The 24,165-nt window shown below is 34.2% G+C and overlaps 1 protein-coding gene across 1 annotated transcript in view; it reads right to left on the bottom strand.

Annotated features, from left to right (window-relative positions):
* The window catches only part of PAPOLA (poly(A) polymerase alpha), a 59,289-nt gene that overhangs the window by 14,306 nt on the left and 20,818 nt on the right, over positions 1–24,165 (bottom strand). The window contains 13 exon segments of the mRNA XM_036844423.1: positions 3,413–3,534; positions 6,612–6,721; positions 8,018–8,137; positions 8,673–8,726; positions 13,303–13,387; positions 14,346–14,466; positions 15,792–15,853; positions 15,856–15,863; positions 17,358–17,496; positions 17,587–17,676; positions 18,371–18,482; positions 22,402–22,455; positions 22,912–23,021. Coding sequence (XP_036700318.1) covers positions 3,413–3,534; positions 6,612–6,721; positions 8,018–8,137; positions 8,673–8,726; positions 13,303–13,387; positions 14,346–14,466; positions 15,792–15,853; positions 15,856–15,863; positions 17,358–17,496; positions 17,587–17,676; positions 18,371–18,482; positions 22,402–22,455; positions 22,912–23,021 — 1,187 coding nt within the window.

The raw sequence follows: 24,165 nt of genomic DNA, 5'->3' as shown, positions 1-24,165 counted from the left end.
ACTAGGCCCGTGAGCCACACCTACTGAGCCTGCGCGTCTGGAGCCTGTGCTCCGCAACAAGAGAGGCCGCGATAGTGAGAGGCCCGCGCACCGCGATGAAGAGTGGCCCCCGCTTGCCACAAGTAGAGAAAGCCCTCACACAGAAACGAAGACCCAACACAGCCATAAATAAATAAATAAATAAATAAAATTAAAAAAAAAAAAAAAAAAACTTTCTAATAAAAGACAAATAAAGACAGAACATACTACAGAGAAATAACACACATTCTTGCATGCAGACTTAGGTCCAATTCACATCTCATAGTACATGACCCTGGGCAAGTGTTTGAATCACACTGTTTCTTCTGTAACAGAGACAACACCTACAGGTTGCTGTATCATTAAATATAGAATACACATCTTCTATACTGGTACAGTGCTTTGCAAATAGCAGTTAATAAAGGAAACTATTAATAAGAGTGCAAAGAAAAGATCCATGGATCTAGATTCCTAGACACTTGTTTTCTTGTAAAAACAAGAAAGTGCTACTTTACTAGGGGAAACTTGGAAATAATCTAAATGACAGCAAATAGAGGACAGATGTAATCATACTGTAGCCATACAAAGAAATACTAAGCAGCCATTTAGTATCTGTAATATAATATAATTGGATAAAATGGTCACAATATCGAAAGCACCCAAAAAGCAGGTCACAAAATGGTAGGTATCATTAAAAACCTCTTAAAAATACACATCTGTGGTTACATCTATGCACTGAAAAGTCTGTATAGAAATAAACTAAAATGTTAAGAGTAGCAATTACTGGGTAGTGAGATTATAGTTAAACTCTATTTGATACATACAATTTTCAGACTAATCAATAATTTCTGATCACTAATGATACTTTTTATAATCTAGAAGATTATATCTAGATAGATACTACCTTAAGTAATAGAATAAAAATTAAATTTACTTGAACTATACACTAGTTGTTCCAAATATCAATACTGCCATGTAAACAGGAGTTTTAAAAGGTAATCTGAATCAAAGGTTCAGGAAAACCTAATTACTTCATTTATAAATATTTCTATTTCACTAAAATGGCTAAGTTAAAGAACATAATCTAATTATGCAAATTCACTTCTAAAAACACATAAAATGTTTACGTATTTTTGTATGTAGTAAATATATATGTAAGTACAGTTGTTTAAACCCATTAATAATGCAACACCAAGAGACAATCAGAAGACAGGTATTTGACCTGACATTTTATTTTAAAAATAAAATTACTGGGACTTCCCTGGTGGCGCAGTGGTTAAGAATCCACCTGCCAATGAGGGAGACACGGGTTCAAGCCCTGGTCCGGGAAGATCCCACATGCCATGAAGCAACTAAGCCCGTGTGCCACAACTACTGAGCCTGCGTTCTAGAGTCCGCGAGTCACAACTTCTGAGCCCACGTGCCACAACTACTGAAGCCCACAAGCCTAGAGCCCATGCTCCACAACAAAGAGAAGCCACCACAATAAGAAGCCTGCGCACTGCAATGAAAAGTAGCCCCTGCTTGCCGCAACTAGAGAAAGCCCGTGCGCAGCAACGAAGACCCAGCACAGCCAATAAATAAATAAATAAATAGATAGATAGATTTATTTATTTATTTAAAAATAAAATAAAAAATAAAACTTTAAAAAATAAATAAAATTACTTAACAAAAGTTTATGTTAAGTTTATGACAAAAAATAGATTGCTCAATAAAAGTGTCACATTTTTGTCACTTTCTAGATTATGTGATAACTCATGAAACCATTAGGTTGAGAAGAGAATAACAAGTTAATCTGTATAAAGGCTTTAATGTAATATGTTACTTTAAAAAATGAAATATGCTTTTAAAAATTGGATTTTACACATTAAAAACAAGTACCTCTACCCCCCATGTTATGAATAATGATGATGGTGATAATAACAAAAACAAATCTGAGCATTTAGTTTGTGCCAGGCACCCGTCTAAACTACCTCTTACTGGCACTGGCTCATTTTATCCGCACAAAATACATAACGAGGTAGGTAAAATTAGAGTTGTGATTTTAAGGCAAATCAAGAACATGATATTTGTAATACAACTTGCCCAAGTCTCACAGCTAGGATGCAATGGAACCTGAACCTGAACCAGGTAGTCTACTGCAAAATCCTTGCCCTTGATTTAGCTACTTTTGTATCATAATATATTCTATGTTTTAAGAAACAAAGCATTATGAAGTTATATTAACTTCATTCCTATCTTTCCAATCCCAGCCCCAGATAATGAACCATCATCACAGAATGCAGCAGTTCTCATGCTCTCATGCATACTTGTATTTCATATTCTATCTTAAAAAATATATTGTAAACTTTATATAAAAGTATCAAATGATATATATTTATCTGTACTTTTTAACCCAATACATTCATATATGTATCTCTAACTCATGTATTTTCACTGCTCTAAGTATTCCATTTTAAGAATAAGCCACTTTTTCGGGTTCAAGCCCTGGTCCGGGAAGATCCCACATGCCACGGAGCGACTAAGCCCATGTGCCACAACTACCGAGCCTGCGCTCTAGAGCCCGTGAGCCACAACTCCTGAAGCCCGGGCACCTAGAGCCCGTGCTCTGCAACAAGAGAAGCCACAGCAATGAGAAGCCCGTGCACCGCAACAAAGAGTAGCCCCTGCTCACCACAACTAGAGAAAGCCTGCGCAGAGCAACAAAGACCCAATGCAGCCAAAAATAAATAAATAAAATAAATAATTTTTTTAAAGTTATAAAAAAATAAAGAATAAGCCACTTTTGAAACCACTTAAAGTAAAAATATAATGGTTATTTCTGTACTAAAATTTCAATAAAGTTTCAAATTTACAAGTCCAAATAAGAAAATCATGGCTAATAAGTTATACAACAGGAAGCATCAACACCAGAACAACATACTTCAGGTTACCACTGTCAGTGATCTTATATCCAATAACTTTTAATTTTTAAATAATATACGTGTATAATCCTTATGAAAATAAAATGATTTTCATTTAAAAAGTCACACAACTTACTTGATCCACATATTACCTAATTTAACTTTCTTTACCTTTAAAAGGAAAGGAAATTACATACTGATGTGGGCTATTAAATGGATACCAATAAGAAATATTGAAAAGAGAATATAAATAGATATAAAATAAGGATATGAAGCATCGCCACTAATCTGAAGTCTGAAGGAAGTGTGTGCAAGAAACCTGATTAGGAGCAAGGTTTCACATAATGGAATTTCTCCATGTAATAGGTTTTCAAAATGCTGTGATCTATTTCAAATATGACTTATTAACTCAGCCTAAATTCTGAAATATTGATAGGTTGGATACATAAAACATTGTTAGTAATGCTTTTTTAAGTACTTTCTAAATTTACCTTTTTCTTTTTCTGAAGCACATGATTAGGCAGTAGTTGATGGAGTTGCTTTCTTCTTACATGCATTGCAGCAATTTTCATGTCCACCTCAAACATCTTGCTGTTTATTGCTTGCCTATAAACTATACAATTAGGAAATTGTTACAAGAAATAGAAACATTTTCATAAAGGCAGTTAAACTCACCCAGGAGAAGCTATTCTAAAATAGGGATCCGTTTTCCATCAGTATTGCCTATCTATAAAATTATCAGGTCAAAACCTATCTCACAAGTGCCTTTTACCACACGGTGTACATAACGAATAAAAACACATAGTATATCAATTCTTCCAGTGTAAAAGCTCTTAAAGTAATAAAAGAGTTAACTCCTTAAGAAATGACAGAACTGGAGAAAAGGGGTTTCTTAATTCATACTTATTTATGCTACCAGTATAATTTAAAATTCTAGCCCAGGTATCTAACCACCACAGCAAAACAACAAAGTGGAAAATTTCATTCACTCAGTCATACAACTATTTACTGGGCACCCATACTGTATGTCACATGTTCTAGACATGGGGGATATAGTGGGAACTATATATAACCAAGAACTTCAGAGTCCACATTCTAGTGGTGAAACACCACAGAAAAAAAAGGTAAAATCTATTTCATACCAGATCGGGGATAAGAGCTATGGAGAAAAACTTGAGTAGGGAAGATGACAGGAAGCTCAGCCTGGAAACTGAGATTACGTTCGTTTGAGTGAAGACTCAAATGGACGTGAGTAAATAAACTGCGAGTACCTGGTGGAATCTACTCTAGGAAGAGCAAACATCAAGGACAAAAGGCCCTGAGCATGCCTGGGATGTTTGAGGAGTAACAAAAAGGCCATGGGGAGAAGGGAAAGTAGAGGATCCATAATCCCTTATCTGCAACTGTAAAATCCCAAAAGCTCCCCAAAATAGAAGTTTTTCCTAAGACAGGCACCAAACCTCAACTGGCAACAAACCCTGATTTGAACTATTTGTAGCTATTTAATCTCTCTACCTATACCTTATAGAAATATCTTACAGAAATGTTACTGCCTTTGACTACCAAATGTCACTCCAGACCCCACTGGGAATATTATTTACTGACTTTGTTACCTTACTGGCCTCAAGACATATGGATAAAGGATTCCGAACTTATTAGTTTTATATATGCCTACATATTTCTTATTATCAATATAAGAAATGAGGTCAGAGACATAATAAGAAGACTAGATCACATAAAGGCTTGCAAACCACGGTAAAGATCTGGACTGATTCAGGGTGAGATGGGTAGCCATTATAGATAGGTTTTAAGCAGGTGAGACATGATTTGGCTTAATGTCGTTTTGGATGCTGACTAAGAACAGCTGAAGGCAGAACAAGAAAACTACAGAAATGGCAGTAATCCAACAGACCAGTGATAAGTGGCTTGGACTACGGGTAATAGCAGTATAAACAGCAATTAGTAGCAGAAATCTCAACATACTCTGAAAGTAGGGACAGGAGGATTTTTTAATAGATTAATACCAAGTATGGGGATTCAAGGAAGATTGCAAGATTTCTAGCTTCAGCAACTACAAGGACACAGCTGCCACTGCCTGAGATCAAAAAGATTTGAAGAGAAGCTAGAGGAGACTGGGAGTAAGAATTTTGAGTTTTCAACATGTTAAATATGTTTTATTAGAAAATCCCACAAAGTATTCCATTAAAATGTTTCAAGATACAGGACAACTAAATATTTCCTTCCCAAAATACCTGAAAGTTGCTTTAAAATCTTGATGGTTCATTAGTACAATCTTTGATAAGCAGTTCAATTAGGTATAATGTCCAAAACAAATTTTCTAGTCCAAGTATCTCTACATGATTTGTTAGTTCATAAACAGTTTAAGCTGACATCAGAATTTTTACTTTGGAAAAAACCACTACTCTGGTGTTCAGCAAGTGGAGTTTCCACACTCCAAATCACATCCTAAAACATCTGTTTAAGTGCTTTTGTTGTCATAATGATTAAAGGCTACTACTTGATAGGGACACTAAATATCCTTCAACGTGGACAGTTCTTCACAATGCACTGTACCACGTCCTCCTTACATTCCTAAAGATGAAAACCTACTTTATCAATTATTTGAATAAGAACTCAACTCAATTTTACATAAAAACAAAGTATTTTTAAGCTGAATTTTCTAGGAAACTTCATGTCACCAATGGCAATGCTGCTGCTGGTCTCTGAATCACAATAGGTAACGCCTGTATCACAGGAATTCAGATACCACACTGCTAGTGATTCTACATATAGCTGCAATTACCTACTTAGGTATGTCTTCTAGTCACTGTACCTAAGCATTTACATACTGAAATGCATATTCTTTTCCTTTTATTTCTCCTTTATATTTAGTGTATGATACTGACATTTAAAAAAAAATGTACCGATTTTTGTCTCTCCTTCTCCAAGGAGGTAAAAAACTTTTACTGTTACATCTGAACGTCCTTAGGTGAAGAATCCTTATTGTGGACAGGTGAGAAAGACACACACTAAAATTTTTTTAAATGGAAAGGAGAGATGTATGAAAGAAAAAAGAATTAGTCCCTAAAGAAGATGCACATTCATCATTGTCGCTAAGTACACTCACCATTCCCTTGAAACTCTGCGTATCTACGTAGAGTCTTAGCTTCTGTCAACTATATCCACCATCTGGTCTTTAGTTAAACCATACTACCTTGTATCTCAGGGTACAGGTCAATCCAAAATGAAGCTCTCATCATTGTATTTCCCACCCATGAATTAACATTTGAGTCTATAAATGACATAGAGGAAAAATTTCCTCATGTCACCAAAAGTTTAGCTTCATAAATTTCTAAAGTTCAAGATTATTAAGGCAATCAGACACAGATTCAGTCTTTTAAGACAATCAAATATTCAGGTGGTTTCTAATTTCGTAAGTAATCGTGGGCAAATTAAATTTAAAGTGGTTCAACCATTTAACTTTAGGTCTACCATAAGAGAAAAAAAATCATTTATATATTAGACATGACTGAAACTAATAACTAATCCAAAAATATTAAGGTTATTTTGATGATCATTGTAAAATATTCCCAAGTAATTTTAACAGTTATTGCAAATTCCACTATGGTACACATGAAGACAAATTCAAATATGCAAGTACATGTTTTGATTATCTAAGTTGAGATATACCTGTATCTGTGAAAGACTGAATATCGTAGGTGAGATCAACACTGAGATTTTCAGAGTTTTCTGTTTTTTTAAACACTAACCCAATCACCCACATCGTGCGAAATTCTTCCCTGTAAAATAAGAAGCATATTACTATAGTTTATCAGGATTTCATGAAAACAGTTATCAATGTGGTTGACAACCTGAGATACATGGAAATACTCAGAATACAAATATATAAGCAAACTAAGTAAAGTTCTAAACCAAACTGCATCAAAACTCAAATTCCTCCTCCATACCTGTCCTCTATATTCCTATTGCTATATAAAAAACCGGAGTCCTAGGACAAATATACTCTTCATTATCTATGTACTGACAGCCAATGTTCTTAATGATAATTCTAAGTACCAAAGGCACTGCAAACAAAGAAAAATTACGTTCATACTTATGAATGACGTGTTTTAGAAAAATTTGAAACAAAGAAAAATAGTGTAGATATAAAAATTTAACTAGACCTTAATATACATTCCTTAAACTTTTAAACTCAAATGAAAAGGCCACATGAACAGAAATATGACCGCAGCATAATAATAATGGGTGATTCAGCTGCTTTTCAACATTTAATGATATACCTACTGAATGGATCAGTCTTTAAATAATTAAGATCGCAGCAACAAAAAAATTTATAAAAAGCTCAAATGCCAACTCTTTTACATGAATGCAAAAGGAAATAATCTGTAGAATTAGAGTAACAGCTAGCTATTCTATTACAGCACAATCTTATATGATCCATTCACTAATATTTTTCAATCTTTAATGCTACTGCATTTTTTGAAAAAGCTCACTATTAAAACTCCCCTCACCCTCTAAATACAACAAAGTGGTTACAGGCAAAGTAGAATTTCATATAGGTAATAACACAGCAACAATCAAACCAGAAATTGACCTACAAAAAGATCCTTAAAAGAATAAGGCAAGGCAGCTTTTAATAACATATCTTCTCAATGTTCCAGAACCTATCACAAATCAAATTTTTGCAAGGTCATATCAAAGCATGTTTTCTTTTTCAGAAAATTAAGATAAAAAGCAAAGATCGATGTTTGATACAGCATCCTGAAAACCACTCTACAAAAAAGGGGAGGTGTGTTAAGAAATGCTGAAGTGCAGACCTACAGAATCTGAACTCAAATTAGTTAATAGGCACCTCATCATTACAACTTATTTCAGGGGTGATTTTTTGCAAAAAAACCGTGTTCCTCTTCAGTGTTTCTGATCAGGAAACCCTAAACCATAAATTTCAAATTGGTCTGACCCATATGTAATCAACAGAATAGTAACTTGAGTTATTAAAAATTGCCTATAAAACTTCCATGAGCAGAAGTTGAAAAGGGGATGGGGAAACTGGATTAAATTAGAGGACTGCTTACTTGTCAGGATTTTCTTTGGGTGCTGGAAATGACTGGGGATTCACATGAGCCAGCGTAATAAATTCATTCTTCTCCAAACTTCCAACCAGGATTCGGATTTTTGATTCCACCAAGCCCACCCTGAACAAACGTCACTCATTATTAATGAAAATTCTGGTTAATTTTAAAAATAAAATAAAATGCACAAAATCAAGTATGTTTGTGTAAAGCTGTAATATGAAGATCATAAAACACACATATGAGGGCAGTTCAACTGTCTAAACTCCCATAGATAAAACTAAAGCCTTATGTTCTACCCCAAAAATGAAGTGAAAACTGCAGGAAGAAGAGAATCAAGCCACATTTCAAACCAGGAAGGTTACAAAAGACAGCCCCCACAAATATTTAAAGAAAAAAATCAGTAAACTAAACAAAGCACTTTAAATATACAGTTAAGAAATAATACATGGATCTCTATCAGGCAAATAAAAATATTGTACATATGGATCTCCAAATTCCTATACTTCCATTACAAGTAGTAAAGCTCCATTTATGAACAAACCAAATGATGTTTTAAGGACTTCACCTCCTACTGTGTTCTGTGGCTATCTGATTCATTTTGAAGTTTTGTTTTTGTTGTTGTTTTTTGTTTTGTAAAATCTAATCTTATACTCACCATTCTAGGCGTTGTTTTTCAGTTGGTGCACTTGCTAGAAGTACAATATAATGCCTTTGAAGATAAAGACAACATGCTATTTATTTCATTTAAGTGCTTTGTGCTGGATATTAACACCATAATGTAATAAGCTTTTTGACAGTTACAGATCAATTTAGCAAGAGAGAAATGCAATCTCAGTTTGCACATAAAATCATAAATGCTAAATTCCACAAGTTTCTAACTACTGGCAAGTTTAATTCTTCTGAAAAAGACAGTTATTTTATGAATAATTACCCAAAAAGCAGCTTAATTCAAAAACGATGACTAAATATCAACTGATAATTTGGTTCAATGATTCTGGTGGAGTGCTTTTTCTATGAAGAGCTACCTCACTAAAATATAACCTATTAAAGCAAAATTGCTTTGATGGAAATAAAGCACCAAGGCTTTAGCCACAAAAACAGGATCACTAAATATACATACATCAGTAACTTCAAAAATAGTATCAATAAAAAAAAAATAGTATCAAATACATCATGCTTTTTAATTCAAAGGTAGCAAAAATTAAACTGAATACTTAAGTTAGGCCTCATGATTTTTTTCAAGCAACAGTATGAATTTCTATAACAAAGATGCAGACATCATTAATGTGAGAGCAACAAAGAGATGTGATTTCTATACGGAATCCAATTCCATTCAAATTAGAGCAAAAGCAAGTTTTCATTTCAGAAAAACACCATCATGACCGACTATCTATTTTAAATCTTTTTAAAACAAACTATTTACAACTAAAGAATAATTTCGTAAGACTAAAAAAAGTCCAATCCAACATACTTTTCTACAAAATCCATTTTAGAGGTGACAGAAATCAAACTTCTCACCAGAAACTTTACCTCAAAAAGCAAACTGATAGTAGGTGGAAAAGTCAGAATTATGACTAAGAATTTTAAATTAACTTCAAGTATTTATAAACTTAAGATAACAGAGGTAATATACATAAATATGAAAACACGTAGACAGAAAAGTAAATGTGCAGTCCAAATCCATACAGACCAATACTTCGTTTCCTTTACATCTAATTCGTTAGAGCAAACCAAATATACAGAACAAACACAGCCCAAATAAATAAAAGTTAATAAAAGCACTAAAAGCTCATGCATTTTACATATACACAAAACCATCCTGGGGCCCGAAACTCTCTTATAAATCAAACAAAATCCTAATAAGCTCAGTACCTGATTTCCAATTCCTGGGAGTTTGAAAATGGACAACAGATTTTAAAAGAGGGGGGGCCGGAGAGGGGATGGAGAAAAAACTCTGACTAAAGTATAACAACTTATAACAGGATAAGACAAGTATAAAAAGCAGGCATGCACACAAAAACTCAAACAGCAAAGCTGTCTGGGTTCACCTAATATAAGGACAAAACTACTCAAGTCTCTAAATCACTCTTTTACCACACTACTGAAATGGATACTCTTAATGACCACCTGAGTCTTGAACAAAAACTTAAATGATATATAATGTTCTCTATTTATGCAAAATATAAAATCCATTTGAACATAATCTTGTTGGTAATTCAAAGTTTAAAGTTTTAAAGCTTAGAGAGTTCAACTTTGGTTCTTACTGAAATCCAGTGGAAAGGGGGGTCTACTCTGCACATCATTTATGATAAAGGCGCCTGTTTAAATAAAGCTCAAAGTTTTAAACAGCTTAGCAAGTATGTATGCGAAGTCAAATGTCCTTCACTCAGCCAAATTTAAGCAAATGTGAAATGAGAGAGACAAAATACAGTAATCATGTTTAATAGGAATAACCTGTCATTAATTCTTAAGTTACCTATCAGAGCACAGAGACCAAGCAGAAATAGGTCTAAATTTAGACTATTTTGTTGCTGCTCCAAAAAACACCATCCCCTACTTTACAGTGCCACTATCATGCTTCAGGTACTCAAATGCCTTCATGAAACACTGAAGCCAATGCAATAATGATTAACTTTACCCCAAATTTAAAGATTATCAGTTTCCAATAAAAAAAATTTAACTATAAAAATGTACCACAGTTGAATTAAAACCTCTTTAAAAGCTTCCAAAAACACTTAATTTAGTTGCTATTATTACCTCACAACTATTTACTCCAAAAAAGTATTTTGTAAGTAGGTTTCCTGGCCATTTCATCACATAATATTTTTCCCTGGGTAGGTAACAGCTCAGATATGTGCACCGAAAATCTAATTATCTCTTAGACAAAAATCCTTGCAATTCCATCTTCAAGTAACTCAGGTCCAAGAATTACAGTTCACTATTTTAAAGTCTTTAAAACATTATGAGGCTAAATTATTCTATACATACATACTCCTTGAAATTATAAATTATTAATCCTATTCCTGAGAACATTTGGCTTTTTTCCCTAATACCTTTGCTTCCTCGTTTCCTAAGGAAATGGAACATCTGAAATAAGTATTCGCATTTCCTATGTCAATAGTGATTTATTTTACTGCTGGTTACTTATGTGAGCTTGAATATATTAAAGGTAAAACATGAAAAATATTTTCTTAGAACTATAAAATTTCACCAGGCAGTGTTCTCCCTTTTTCACAAGAACACTGATATCTTCTGAAACATGGTCTGCTTTCTAAGACAACTGAAATTTCCTTCATGGTTTCTCCCCTTCCAAGAAAGGCAGGCAGGTATACTATATGACTTAAAATTTTTCACATAACAAACACAATACTTTCAGGATATACTTGAAATAAGCTTAACCAACTTTGACTCAAGGCAAAACTAAGGATTTCAGTTCAGTTGTACAGCTAATCTTTGGGGTAATTCATACAATACGTTAAAAGAAAATTCAAATCTGGGAATACCTCAGAGTCTAATGATAGCAATTACTAATTCTTTAACAGGAAAAATTTTTGAAAAAAGTTAAAACCTAAGTAGAATTTGGTATAGGTAAAATTAGCTCACTGTTGTCATGTTTCAAATCTTTTTTCGCAGGAGTCACAGCCGAAATTTAAATTTTCCTGATATAATTTCCTCTATTTGTTGCTACATCCTCATATCTAATTATGTTTAAAGTTGTTCTTAATAACCTAAAATAATTTGATTGTTTCAAGAGAATTCAGTAAAGACAGTAATCTATAAATCTTTTAATCAGTCAACTGAAGACCTATATGTACTATTTGGCATAGACCTGAAGGACAGCCTAAAAGTTTTAAAAGAAAGATTTAAGCAACCTTTAAAAAAAAAAAACCTTCGAAGTTCTAGTAATACAAATTTATTCAAATAGATGACATTATCAAGGTTTTCTTCAATTTCCAACACTAATCTTTCTTAAGTGAAAGAAACCACTTAAGTGGGTACTTAGAAGAACTTCATTCTACCCACCTCTTACTCCTACAAGAAAGTGAGACAGGAAAAATTATCTAGCTTCATCTTGGATTCTCAGGGATTTAGAGATGCTGGCACTTTTCTACGAGACCAATTTCTTTATTCTCCTTACAAGTAATCATGTACTCTTTCATGATGTAGTTTTTAAAGCATCAGAATATATATTTATTAGTTTAAATGTTCAAAGGTACTTCCTCAACAGTGGTTAAAATAAAAACAATGGAAAATTATCTGCCAAATGGAAAAGCACAACTTATGGGGAATAAGTAATAAACAAGAACATTCAATGTTATGCTATTTAAATTTTTACTGACAATGCAGTGCTCCCAGAACACAACAATTAAGCTGGCTCCATTATTGCTTTTTCATGCAAAAGATACAGAAACAAAACACAGAGACATCATGAAGGTCATCATTCTTGTTTTTAATTGGGGAAATAGCATAGAGCAATCTTGCTTAGATTATTACAAAACACAATCCAACACAAGATCAAATGGTCAGGAAATTTCAAGCATTAAAGAAAAAAAATTTTTTTAAGTGGGACTTTGGCAGTTTTCAGCTCAGGGCAAATAAAAGTGCAAGTCCATTTTTTTAAAAGTAAGATTTATTATAACTTACAGTTTCATCAAAACCAACACAATCAGGCTATTAACCTGTACTACGGTATTAAACCATTATATTAAAACCATTAGTAAAAAATATTACACCCACTGAGATTCCATGAAAATTATCTGTAGAAATATTTGAAGGGGCTTTATTAACATTAGGGGGAAATGGTAGGCCAATCATGTGCTGTAACTACTGAAAACATTTTACTGACTACATACACTGACATTTTATTAGCTTTGCCTATGTTATAGAGAATCTTAATGATTAATAAGTTTCCAGAACTGGCTGAAAATAGTTACTTAATAGAGACTATTAACTACAGATTTTAACAGTTCACTCCTTTGCCAAGGTATACAGATTTAGAGTTTTGGTGATGACTAACAAGCCTTCAGAACTGATGTTGCTACAAGTGCAGAAATTCGGTTACATTAGGCAGCAAAACTGTATGGACTACACTTTACCTTGATAAAGAAATAATAAGGGGTTTACTAAAAACAGTACGCCCTTTGTGACAGGAAGAAAACTTGTATAGAAGATGTTTAAAGGAAAATTCAAGACTACATTAGTCTAGCAAAAAGAGATGTCACGTATGCTACTATTAAACCATTACTTAAGAGAGCAACATGTCCGACATGCCTTAAAATACATACTTGTACTTTTGAAAGAAGTTTGGAGCTTCAAAAAGTTTGGACCACTCTGCCTTACTCAGCAAAATTTCATCTGTGATAGCAAGACCTAAATTAAAAACATATTAAAATGTTTGCATGCTTCAGTCTAAGAATCTAGAATTTTAAAGATCTTAAATATACCACATGCATTCACTATAATCCTAAAATCATAATTTTAACATAGCAAGTTTAGTCTATGACTCTAGAGCATACAGATTCTTACATACACTCTTTTCAAAAAAGCTGGAGGGTTCCTTTCAGATCCAGGTTTCTGGCAAATTGCCATTACTCTAATAAAATGCCATGCTCATAGAATGACTCTCTCCTAAAACTGAAGCACTGAAGTTACCCGAGAAAGAAAAATTTCCCATAAGCTTTGCTTCCTGCCTTTTTAAAAACAAGTTTCCCATAAAAGGATAGCGACATCTTCCCATGAAGAGCCCCTTTAGACTACAGAAAAGAACTTCACACTTCTGAGTTTGACGCTGGCAGTCATACAGCTGATTCTATTTCCTGACTTGTGTCAAATTAAACAATCCAGTTCTAGCCTACTTCCCTAAAGACCATTTAGCAATAGCTACTCCTTCAAATTAGCAGTACTACTGGGATTCAGAAGCTTAGAGGTTATTCCAAAACAGTGGGCAGTTTGGCCAAACTCCTGCTCAAAGCTCTTTCCAAGTATACTGCCTGCTAAAAGCCTCTCATGTCACCCAGTAGAGAGAAACTATGATATCATTTAAAATTTCACATGGCAATAGTATGGAACTAAACCATAAAGGCCCAGCTAAAGATACAATTTTAAATTTTGGTTAATCTTCCAATATATAATCAAAAATAAATTGCTTAAAAGAAATTAAACTGAGTTTTTCAAGTTAATTCTCAAATATAATCTGTAATCAATAAATAAACACCAAAATCCACTTCGGTGAATGCTTTCTCCAATTTAATTGAATACCCGACTACGGGGTGTACAATGGTATGTAAATCCTTCGTGTATAAAGGAGAGCATAAGGATGAACACTTACCTTGTTTAAACTCCTCAACCATGACCATCCGTGTTGAAACGGACACATTGTACGTGGAGTTCTGTTGTGGGTATGCTGGTGTAATTATAGGCATAAGATGGTACCTATCACTGGGGTTTACCTACATACAACAACAGCCAATCAGTTTCTTCAAGTACATATGCAACAGATACTTGGACTTTTTACCCCTTGTTAAACTGAACCAATGATTAAATTTTATTTCATTTCATAGCTGGAGTTGAGAAAGAAAAACCATGTAAAGAGACACTGTTTTAAAGGAATTCTTTACAGAATCTGCGATTTGGTCTAATGTTTTGTTTCAATCATTTGGGCATGACTGTTTTGGCGATCTTACTAGAAATGGTGTGCCTGTCAAGCAAAAAAAGGTTCTAGTTGGGCATCTACTGATGTTTAGTTTTTCTTTTTTCTACAACAAAAATAGGGATGTACACACAATTACACTTTTGAGAAATGTCATAGTATGGTCTATGTAAAATGAATTTTAAACTTAGTTTTTAATATACCCTTAATTTATCAGGAGTAAAAGCTTATTAACACATGGTAAAACTACTTTATCCATGTTGGTATCATTTTAAGAGATAATGAAATGATTTAATAACTATTAATTTTAATCTGTATACTAATGATAAAAGTGGCATATTTCCACAGAGGAAATTGTAAATTCACATTCCTCCAAAATTAAATGTCTTGAGGTTCGGAAAACTTAAAAATTCACAGCTTGATGTCATTAACAAAGCTTAAAACTGACAATATTTTTGATGTTGTAATAAAATAGCAAATTAATGTAGAAAAACAGAATTTTATAAACCTAGAAAGCCTTATTCAAACCTAAATTTCTTTTATCAATTAATAAAGTGCATGTTAAACATTTAAACTGAGTAAGCAGTAAAGGTCGTAACTTCCAAAGAAGCAGAATGGAAGCTCCTCTTCAGCCCAACCATGCTTTTGTAATCTGAATTATCCAAACCAATTTTTACAATTACATCATAGTAATTAAAGTGATATTGCTCAGAAGTTATCTGCCACGGTTAAACATTAAGCAACAGTTTTCCTACAATAACCCAATTTTAAACAGAATATTTAGATCAAACAAAAAAAAATACAGGGATTTTTAGTATCCTTTTATTTTTTCTTTTAAGCACAAATGCCCACACAACTTTGACTTACAAGGTAGTTCTATATAGAATAAATTAAATGTTAGTGTTCTTGATATTATAAACTATGTACAATTAAATGTAGTTTACAGGGTACATAATTATGCTTCTCACATCAGAGGAAAATTATAGTTGAGATTAAAAAGAAGTGTAATACGAACATGTCCACTCATACGTAACAGGATGGGAAGTCCTCCCTGAAGTTTATGCAGATGATTTTTACTTGTTATTGCACAGTGTGAATTTGTAGGGGAAAAAATAATACACTAACCCTTGGGTCCCATACAGGCAAATTAAGATTGCATTCTTCAGGCTGTTTCAATAGGACTGGATTGGCCATTCCCTGTTTAAAAAGATTGTAGCACTTGATAAGACTATTGGATATTACCATCTACACGTATTTTGTTAACATACAGCATTTGTGAATGTGATCCTTCTTCATTCATTTTGCACTCTGGTATATATAATCTTTTATTCCTTTATTCCTTTCTGTCGACGTTAGACTACTGAATTACATTTCCTCTATGAAAGTAACTTAAACCATTTGGTAGCTTTCTCAGACTGAAGTCATATATCTTCTCTGCCTCGCAGAGAAGAACTGATATATCGCACTATTCAAATTTAAAAGTACTATTCCGAGACATCTGATGTGTTCACCTCAAACTTGAACAGGATAAAATCTCCCTTGAAAAGACAAAGATCCTGTCTTTAATTCATTATAGGCAAATGAGTATGAATAATTATAAAAATTGATTAGGAAAATTTTTCTCTATCTCATGACAAAGGTTATTAACGTGAATATGTGTAATGATGTGAACACACTGTTTTCAAGATATGTTTTGTGAGTTAGCTACTTCAGTCCTTATAGAAGAGATTAAAAACTGGAAACATTTGCCATCTTTAGTATCAAGGTTAGCTTCTTAAAAATATTATTTGCCATGTATGTGTAGCATTAAGAGAAATTCTGACATTTTTCTCATCAAATCTGGTTATATATAATTAAGTGCTATCAAATCCATAATTACAGATGTGTATTGAAAAGTGTGGCACAGTTCTAAATTATAAATTGTCTCCAAGAACTCTAATTTTTATAAAATAACTAAAACTCTTTTTCAGAGGGAGGAGGTACAGAGGTTGGCACACATAGGGAAGACAAATCTTTCAGATCAAGCTGATTAAAACCAAGAACTCTAACCTTTGGGCAAAGCAACTAATGTGAAATAGCAATCTTTTATCTTACTTAAAAGAAATAATGGTTGACAAATGTGACCAGGCTGAAATGAAGGAGAGCATTAAAAAAAAATCTTTCCTGGGTTAATGACTAATCTCAAAGGGATGCTCAATTGCTTTTCAAGCACTTACAGTTATCCTTAAAAGCTTTATATACATTTACATCCGTAACATTCTACCAAAGATAAATGGGCAGCTGAAAGCAAAAAACAACCACAGGAAACTAATGGCCTATAGATCTAGAAGAATTCAAAGAGTAAATTAAAAGAGGTGGTATATATAAGTTTTATCCGAAGTAACTGATATCCACACCTATCAACTCATTGGATTTTAGCAGACATTATAGCTAAAATTCAGTTTATTTAGAGAGTAAGTTTATGCATGGAAGTACAAACAGCACCTGCCTTGCTATCCTGGGAAAGCTAGGGAAAAGGAATGGAATTTAGGTTTGCCATTTTATACACAACATGATCTCCCCAAGGCTACCTATACTGCTACATCATGAACTAAAATTTGAATCTGAGACCAGCTGCAGAAATGCCATAGAAATAAGACTAAACTTCAGTGTCTACAATCAATTTTATTTTAATATAATCTAAACACATACCATTTAGAAAATACCAAGAAAAATTTATGTACAAGAGTTGATGCTATTGCATTTGGATAAAGCTGGCAAGTTCTTGCTACTAGCATAGCCCAGGAAACACCACCGAGGAAACCTAATATATTGGAATAGATGTTGTGGCCTGTTGATAAGGGAAAAGCAAAAAGAAAAGTTAGTGTTGAACAAAAGCTTAAACATTTTTAATAAGCTAGCCAACAAATTCTGAACTCACGTTTGGCCCACAGTTTGATAGCTCTCAGGGTTAACCTGAAGTTGTCAATGTTTGGTACTAGATGTAAAATTTCATCGGTCACCCTGCAACCTGATTAATAGGAGTAAAAAAAAAAAAAAAACAGAAACATTAAATCATCAAAAGTTTATGATAATATTTCTTTTAAATTTTGAGACTAACATCAAATTAATAAAAATTTACTTTGTAAATCAGTAATGTTAATAACAGGCAAATAAAAAATATAAAACTTTTATCTCCTATCACAAACACTACCCTAAAACCAAATAATCTGAACTGTAATCTGCTTTATTTCAAACTTTCAACCCATAATTAAAATGTCTTCCAGTTCAGAGATAGTGAATAGGGCTTGATCCATTTAAGTTTCCAAGAACTGTTCTTCAAGAGCATATTAACAAAACAATGCTAAAATAAGTGCTCTAATGTAACCCTTTTAAAAGCACAATAGTTGAAAATGTTACAAAGGTTATCAGGATCAAAATTAATAAGAGTTACGAGGTGAAACCTGAACCACTAGCAATAGAGTACAAACATCAGACAGTATTTAAACATCCCAGGAAGAAATAATAATGCAAGATGCCAATGCTGTAACAAATTACTAAATGCTCCACTGCAGTCTAACTATTAAGTAAAAAGTTCATTTTATTTGACTCACTATGGATAAACAATACGGCCATTAAAAGCTTCATTATGAAGCTTGAGTTAAAAACTATTTCAAATTTGACCAAAACTGCTACTATGCAAAAGGAAGTAAGTTTTTACATACCGTTAAGACTTCTTATGCATCTTATATCTAAATTTTTAAGCAGACTGTCATCTCTTAAGTCCAAGTCTTCTGGAATAGTCTGCAGTGCTAATCTTGCAAACAAAATATCAATCTAAAACAAAAACAAAACAAAACATTCCATGTCTGCCTATTTTTAAGGCATTTCTTTAAAAAAGAAAGCACTTAGTACTCCTTAAAACCAGGATCTTCTCATCAACTGTTAACATGACAACCCTTCCAAAAGTTCAAACAAAATTCTTACCACAGGTATTTTAACCAGATGTTAAAACATGGTAATACTAAACAGAACTTGTATAAATAGCTACTTGTCATTTTAATCATACTAAGTTTAATTTACTAAGTTTGCTAAATGCAGATATACTGGATTACTTAAAACTGTTTAGTTCTCCACCTATATGAACTGTGAATTAATTATATCCTAAAAGGTGCCCAAATATAAGGCAATATGGTTATATGTAGCCCAAATACACCTGTCAGTAAAAAGGGAACTTCTTATATTAAGAACTTATGTATCTATAATATTCCAGTCTGTTTCTCCAACTTAGCTTTGACTAAATAAAAACAAAACAAAAACTGGTTAATTTTGAAGACTCATAGAATGCAACTGACAAAATTGTTTTCTTCCTTTTTTTCAAGGAAAGGTTGGGGCAAAAGAAATTTGGCACAGATTTGGTAATTATTCCTCAGGGTATGATTTCATGGTTCCAAACTTTGAATGCTGCTAGGAGAAACAAGCCTTTATAAGATCACTTTAAAAATCAGTATTTTAGGGCTTCCCTGGTGGCACAGTGGTTGAGAATCTGCCTGCCAATGTAGGGGACACGGGTTCGAGCCCTGGTCTGGGAAGATCCCACATGCCACGGAGCAATTAGGCCCGTGAGCCACAACAACTGAGCCTGCGCGTCTGGAGCCTGTGCTCCGCAAGAAGAGAGGCCGCGATAATGAGAGGCCCACGCACCGCGATGAAGAGTGGCCCCCGCTTGCCGCAACTAGACAAAGCCCTCACACAGAAACGAAGACCCAACACAGCCAAAAATAAATAAATTAAAAAAAAAAAAAAAATCAGTATTTTATATTTGCAAATGAAGCAACTGACAAAGGATTAATAAAATATAAATAAAATATACAAGCAGCTCATGCAGCTCAATACCAAAAAAACTGTACAGCTACATGTAAAAGAATGAAATTAGAACACTCCCTAACACCATACACAAAAATAAACTCAAAGTGGATTAAAGACCTAAATGTAAGGCCAGAAACTATCAAACTCTTAGAGGAAACTAGGCAGAACACTCTATGACATAAATCACAGCAAGATCCTTTTGACCCACCTCCTAGAGAATGGAAATAAAAACAAAAATAAACAAATGGGACCTAATGAGACATAAAAGCTTTTGCACAGCAAAGGAAACCATAAATAGACGAAAAGACAACCCTCAGAATGGGAGAAAATATTTGCAAATGAAGCAACTGACAAAGGATTAATCTCCAGAATATACAAGCAGCTCATGCAGCTCAATATCAAAAAAACAAACAACCCAATCCAAAAATGGGCAGAAGACCTAAACAGACATTTCTCGAAAGAAGATATACAGATCACTAATCATTAGAGAAATGCAAATCAAAACTACAATGAGAAATCACCTCACAATGGTCAGAATGGCCATCATCAAAAAATCTACAAACAATAAATGCTGGAGAGGGTGTGCAGAAAAGGGAACCCTCTTGCACTGTTGGTGGCAATGTAAATTGATACAGCCACTATGGAGAACAGTATGGAGGTTCCTTAAAAAACTAAAAATAGAACTACCATACGACCCAGCAATCCCATTACTGGGCATATACCCTGAGAAAACCATAATTCAAAAAGAGTCATGTACCACAATGTTCCCTGCAGCACTATTTACAATAGCCAGGACATGGAAGCAACCTAAGTGTCCATCAACGGATGAATGGATAAAGAAGATATGGCACATATGTACAATGGAATATTACTCAGCCATAAAAAGAAATGACATTGAGTTATTTGTAGCAAGGTGGATGGACCTAGAGTCTGTCATACAGAGTTAAGTAAGTCAGAAAAAGAAAAACACCATATGCTAACACATATATATGGAAAAAAACAAAAAGGTTCTGAAGAACCTAGGGGCAGGACAGGAACAAAGACACAGACGTAGAGAATGGACTTGAGGACACCTGGAGAGAGAAGGGTAAGCTGAGATGAAGTGAAAGAGTGGCATGGACATATACACACTACCAAATGTAAAACAGGTATCTAGTGGGAAGGAGCCGCATAGCACAGGGAGATCAGCTGGGTGCTTTGTGACCACCTAGAGGGGTGGGGTAGGGAGGGTGAGAGGGAGACACAAGAGGGAGGAGATACCGGGATATATGTATATGTATAGCTGATTCACTGTGTTATACAGCAGAAACTAACACACCATTGTAAAGCAATTATACTCCAATAAAGATGTTAAAAAAAAATCAGTATTTTAAGAGCTTGCTGTGAAAAATCATTTAAACATGCACCTACGAGATAGGAAAAAACTGTACATTTACACAAATAAGTACCTGTAGTATAGCCTAAATTTTCCAATGATACACATTCCAAAATCCAGTATCTCCCCTAATTTAGACAGAAATAAAGACTATATGCTCACAGAAAAGAAAAAAAAAAAAGTAACTCAAAAAGCAACTCAGTAATAACAAGCACATTAAATATTTCTAGTAACCATTTGACTTTTATCTCCATCTTGAAAAGTTTACACAATTGAGTTGGTTCTCCACCCCAAAAAATCTCCCCTTTGTTGGTAATGTTCTTTTTGGGAAAACAAGGCATCACCTACATTATGGTTGTTTTATATGTATTTAAACACTGAGTAAATCAAAGCTGCCTGAACTTGATAATCCTTTACTAAATCTAACATCTTATGTCTACTTATTAAGATTAGTCATATTTCATAGAAGATAGAGTTGGGCACCTTATGCAGCAATTATAGAAACTACTTTTTTTTACAGAACAATGAAGTATTATTCTTCCATTTCTGAAATTTTATAACCGCCATTATTACTATGAGTGACTTTCCAGTACCAGTATGTATGGCAGAAGTAACATAAATAACTAAAGTTGCTTCAGGGTCAGCTTTGTTGCAACTACTTTAATTACACACATTGAAAACATCAAAGAGAACTGCACATCATCTCAAGAATCTGAGCTCAGAGCTTCCCTGGTGGCACAGTGGTTAAGAATCCGCCTGCCAAAAAAAAAAACAAAGAATCCGCCTGCCAATGCAGGGGACACGGGTTCAAGCCCTCGTCTGGGAAGATCCCACACGCTGTGGAGCAACTAAGCCCATGCGCCACAACTACTGAGCCCGCGTGCTACAACTACTGAGCCCGTATGCCACAACTACTGAAGCCTGCATGCCTGGAGCCCGTGCTCCGCAACAAGAGAAGCCACCGCACCGCAACGAAGAGTAGCCCCTGCTCGCCGCAACGAGAGAAAGCCCGCGCGCAGCAACAAAGACCCAATGCAGCCAAAAATAAAAACAAATAAATAAATAAATAAATTTATTAAAAAAAAGAATCTGAGCTCATATATCCTTCCCTATCAGAAAATATTTCAGCACACATGACATCAGGTCACAATTTTCTCTCAACTCTTAAATATTTAATTTAAATGAAGCCAAAGTTCTACTTGCAAAAATATAGTTATATTACCTTAATGAGACTAAAAGCATATAAAATCTGCATATGGAAAAACTATCAAACTGTTCTGTAGCAGCCATTTCACAGTCAGTACATTTCTGTCTATATTTTAACTCCTGGTTTCACTAGGCTCTTTTTTAAAAGAGACTACAAAGAGTAGGCTGTCACTTCCATTTCAAAAGAAACTTAATTCGTATTAATATCATACCAACTCACCAATTATAAACCTTTGAAATAAATCAAGTTTTTAACCTACACCTATCAAAATAACACACAGTAAGAACTGTTTATTTGAACCTTACCTCTATCCCATCAAAACACAGTTTGATAACTGGTACAAATGCCTCTTCAACAGCCTGTGGGAAAATTTAAAAATCAGTGTCTCTGAAAGTATACATTAGGGCTACACTAGCTTTAGTGCTCTTAAATGAATGCGGTACTGACATTGTTTAAACATAATTTACCACAACGCCTGACAGAGACTAGGTTCTCAGTAAACAGCTTTAAGACTCGAGAATCCTAAGTCGCACAAGCCTAGGTTCAAATTCTTGATCTCTGCCACTCGGATATGTGATGGTGGCCAAGTTGCTTAATATTTATTTTGTTTGCCTCATTTCCTACTCTGTACATGAGATTACAGATTTATGATTTTACACTACTGTAAAGAATAAAACGCAAGCATACACATTAAGCTTAAAAGGGTCTGGCAAATTGCAAGAGTTCAATAAATTAATGGCTATACCATAAAACTCACTCAATTGACTAAACTGATTTTTATAACTCCTCCCCTTTCACTCTGAACATTTACGCACTCTTAAATCTTTTACTTCTTCCTGTAATTTCAACTTATCATAGAACGAGGTGAAAAAGTCACTTCGATCAACATGTCTTGGTGCAACACACAACGCATCAATATCGGCACCTAAAAAAAAAATTAAGCCCATCAACCACTGGTTACTATTACAAGAAAATTATTTTGCATCTTATCATGGCAGTATTTGATGTTGAAAACCTGTTAACGTTACACTGATGAGCCTCTAAAAATGCACCCCTCTCCTTAAAAAAAAAATTACCAGTCAGCATAAGAAAAACATGACCCTAATTGATGGGAAATATTTTTTCCTGCAGCATTTTCTATTTGTAGTGGCCCAGGTGAACTGGGAGTCAAAGAAAGGTGACTCAGATAGGAACTCTTATGGTAAGAGAGGCAATTATGCAAGAATACACCCTACATCTTGGTGTCGTTAGTCACAGCCATGTTCATTAGTGAAACAAAAAAATACAGTTATCATCTATACATTGTGACTGGTGTTTCCAGGCTCCTACCTGCACCTAAATGGGACCTACGCACTTCAAGAAGGACCAATGGCAAGAATCCAGAGGCAGACCATGGTAAGAACAGTTGTTATTAATTTAGTGCTTGATAGGAGGCCAGCACTGAGTACATAGGGAGAGCACAAAAAAGATGATTAAAATCAATAACTGGGATCATAAAAGGAAGAGATCAATATGGAATCTGGTCAACATAATCATTTTCCTAAAAGACTCAATACCTGAGGCACTAACTCTGAAGGCTATTTATCTGGCATATTCATGAAGGGGGAGAAGGGCATACAGTTCACAGGACACATCAAAAGCAAATGTACTACTTCCGGCACAGAGTAGTGGGAGACGGGGAGAAGGAATAATGCCACAACAGAGAGAACCCGAGACTGGCAGATACTTTTAACAGAGGCTAGTGGCTAATGGTTGAAGAGTACAGCCTCGGACTGCCAGAGTTAGAATCCTAGCTCTGCCAGGAGACAGCTGGGAGCAACTGTTCAAGCTGTATTGCGTTTTTAAGTCTCAGACTCCTATTTGTTACATAAGAATAAGTAAGATTATGAAGACCAAAAGCTTACTAACTATGCTCAGTAAAAAAGAAAGAGTTCAATAATGTTCTCTGCCATGATAACATTCTTATTGTATATTTATTTACACAGGGGAAAAAAACTACAAATGTAACTAAGAAAGTATTATTAGTGATTGTTACTGTGTTGCAGATACACATTTTTTTTTGGTTTGTT

The sequence above is a fragment of the Balaenoptera musculus genome, chromosome 2, assembly GCF_009873245.2.
Source record: "Balaenoptera musculus isolate JJ_BM4_2016_0621 chromosome 2, mBalMus1.pri.v3, whole genome shotgun sequence".
NCBI lineage: Eukaryota > Metazoa > Chordata > Mammalia > Artiodactyla > Balaenopteridae > Balaenoptera > Balaenoptera musculus.
The sequence above is the reverse complement of the archived record's forward strand: the minus strand, read 5'-3'. Positions and strand labels throughout refer to the sequence as shown.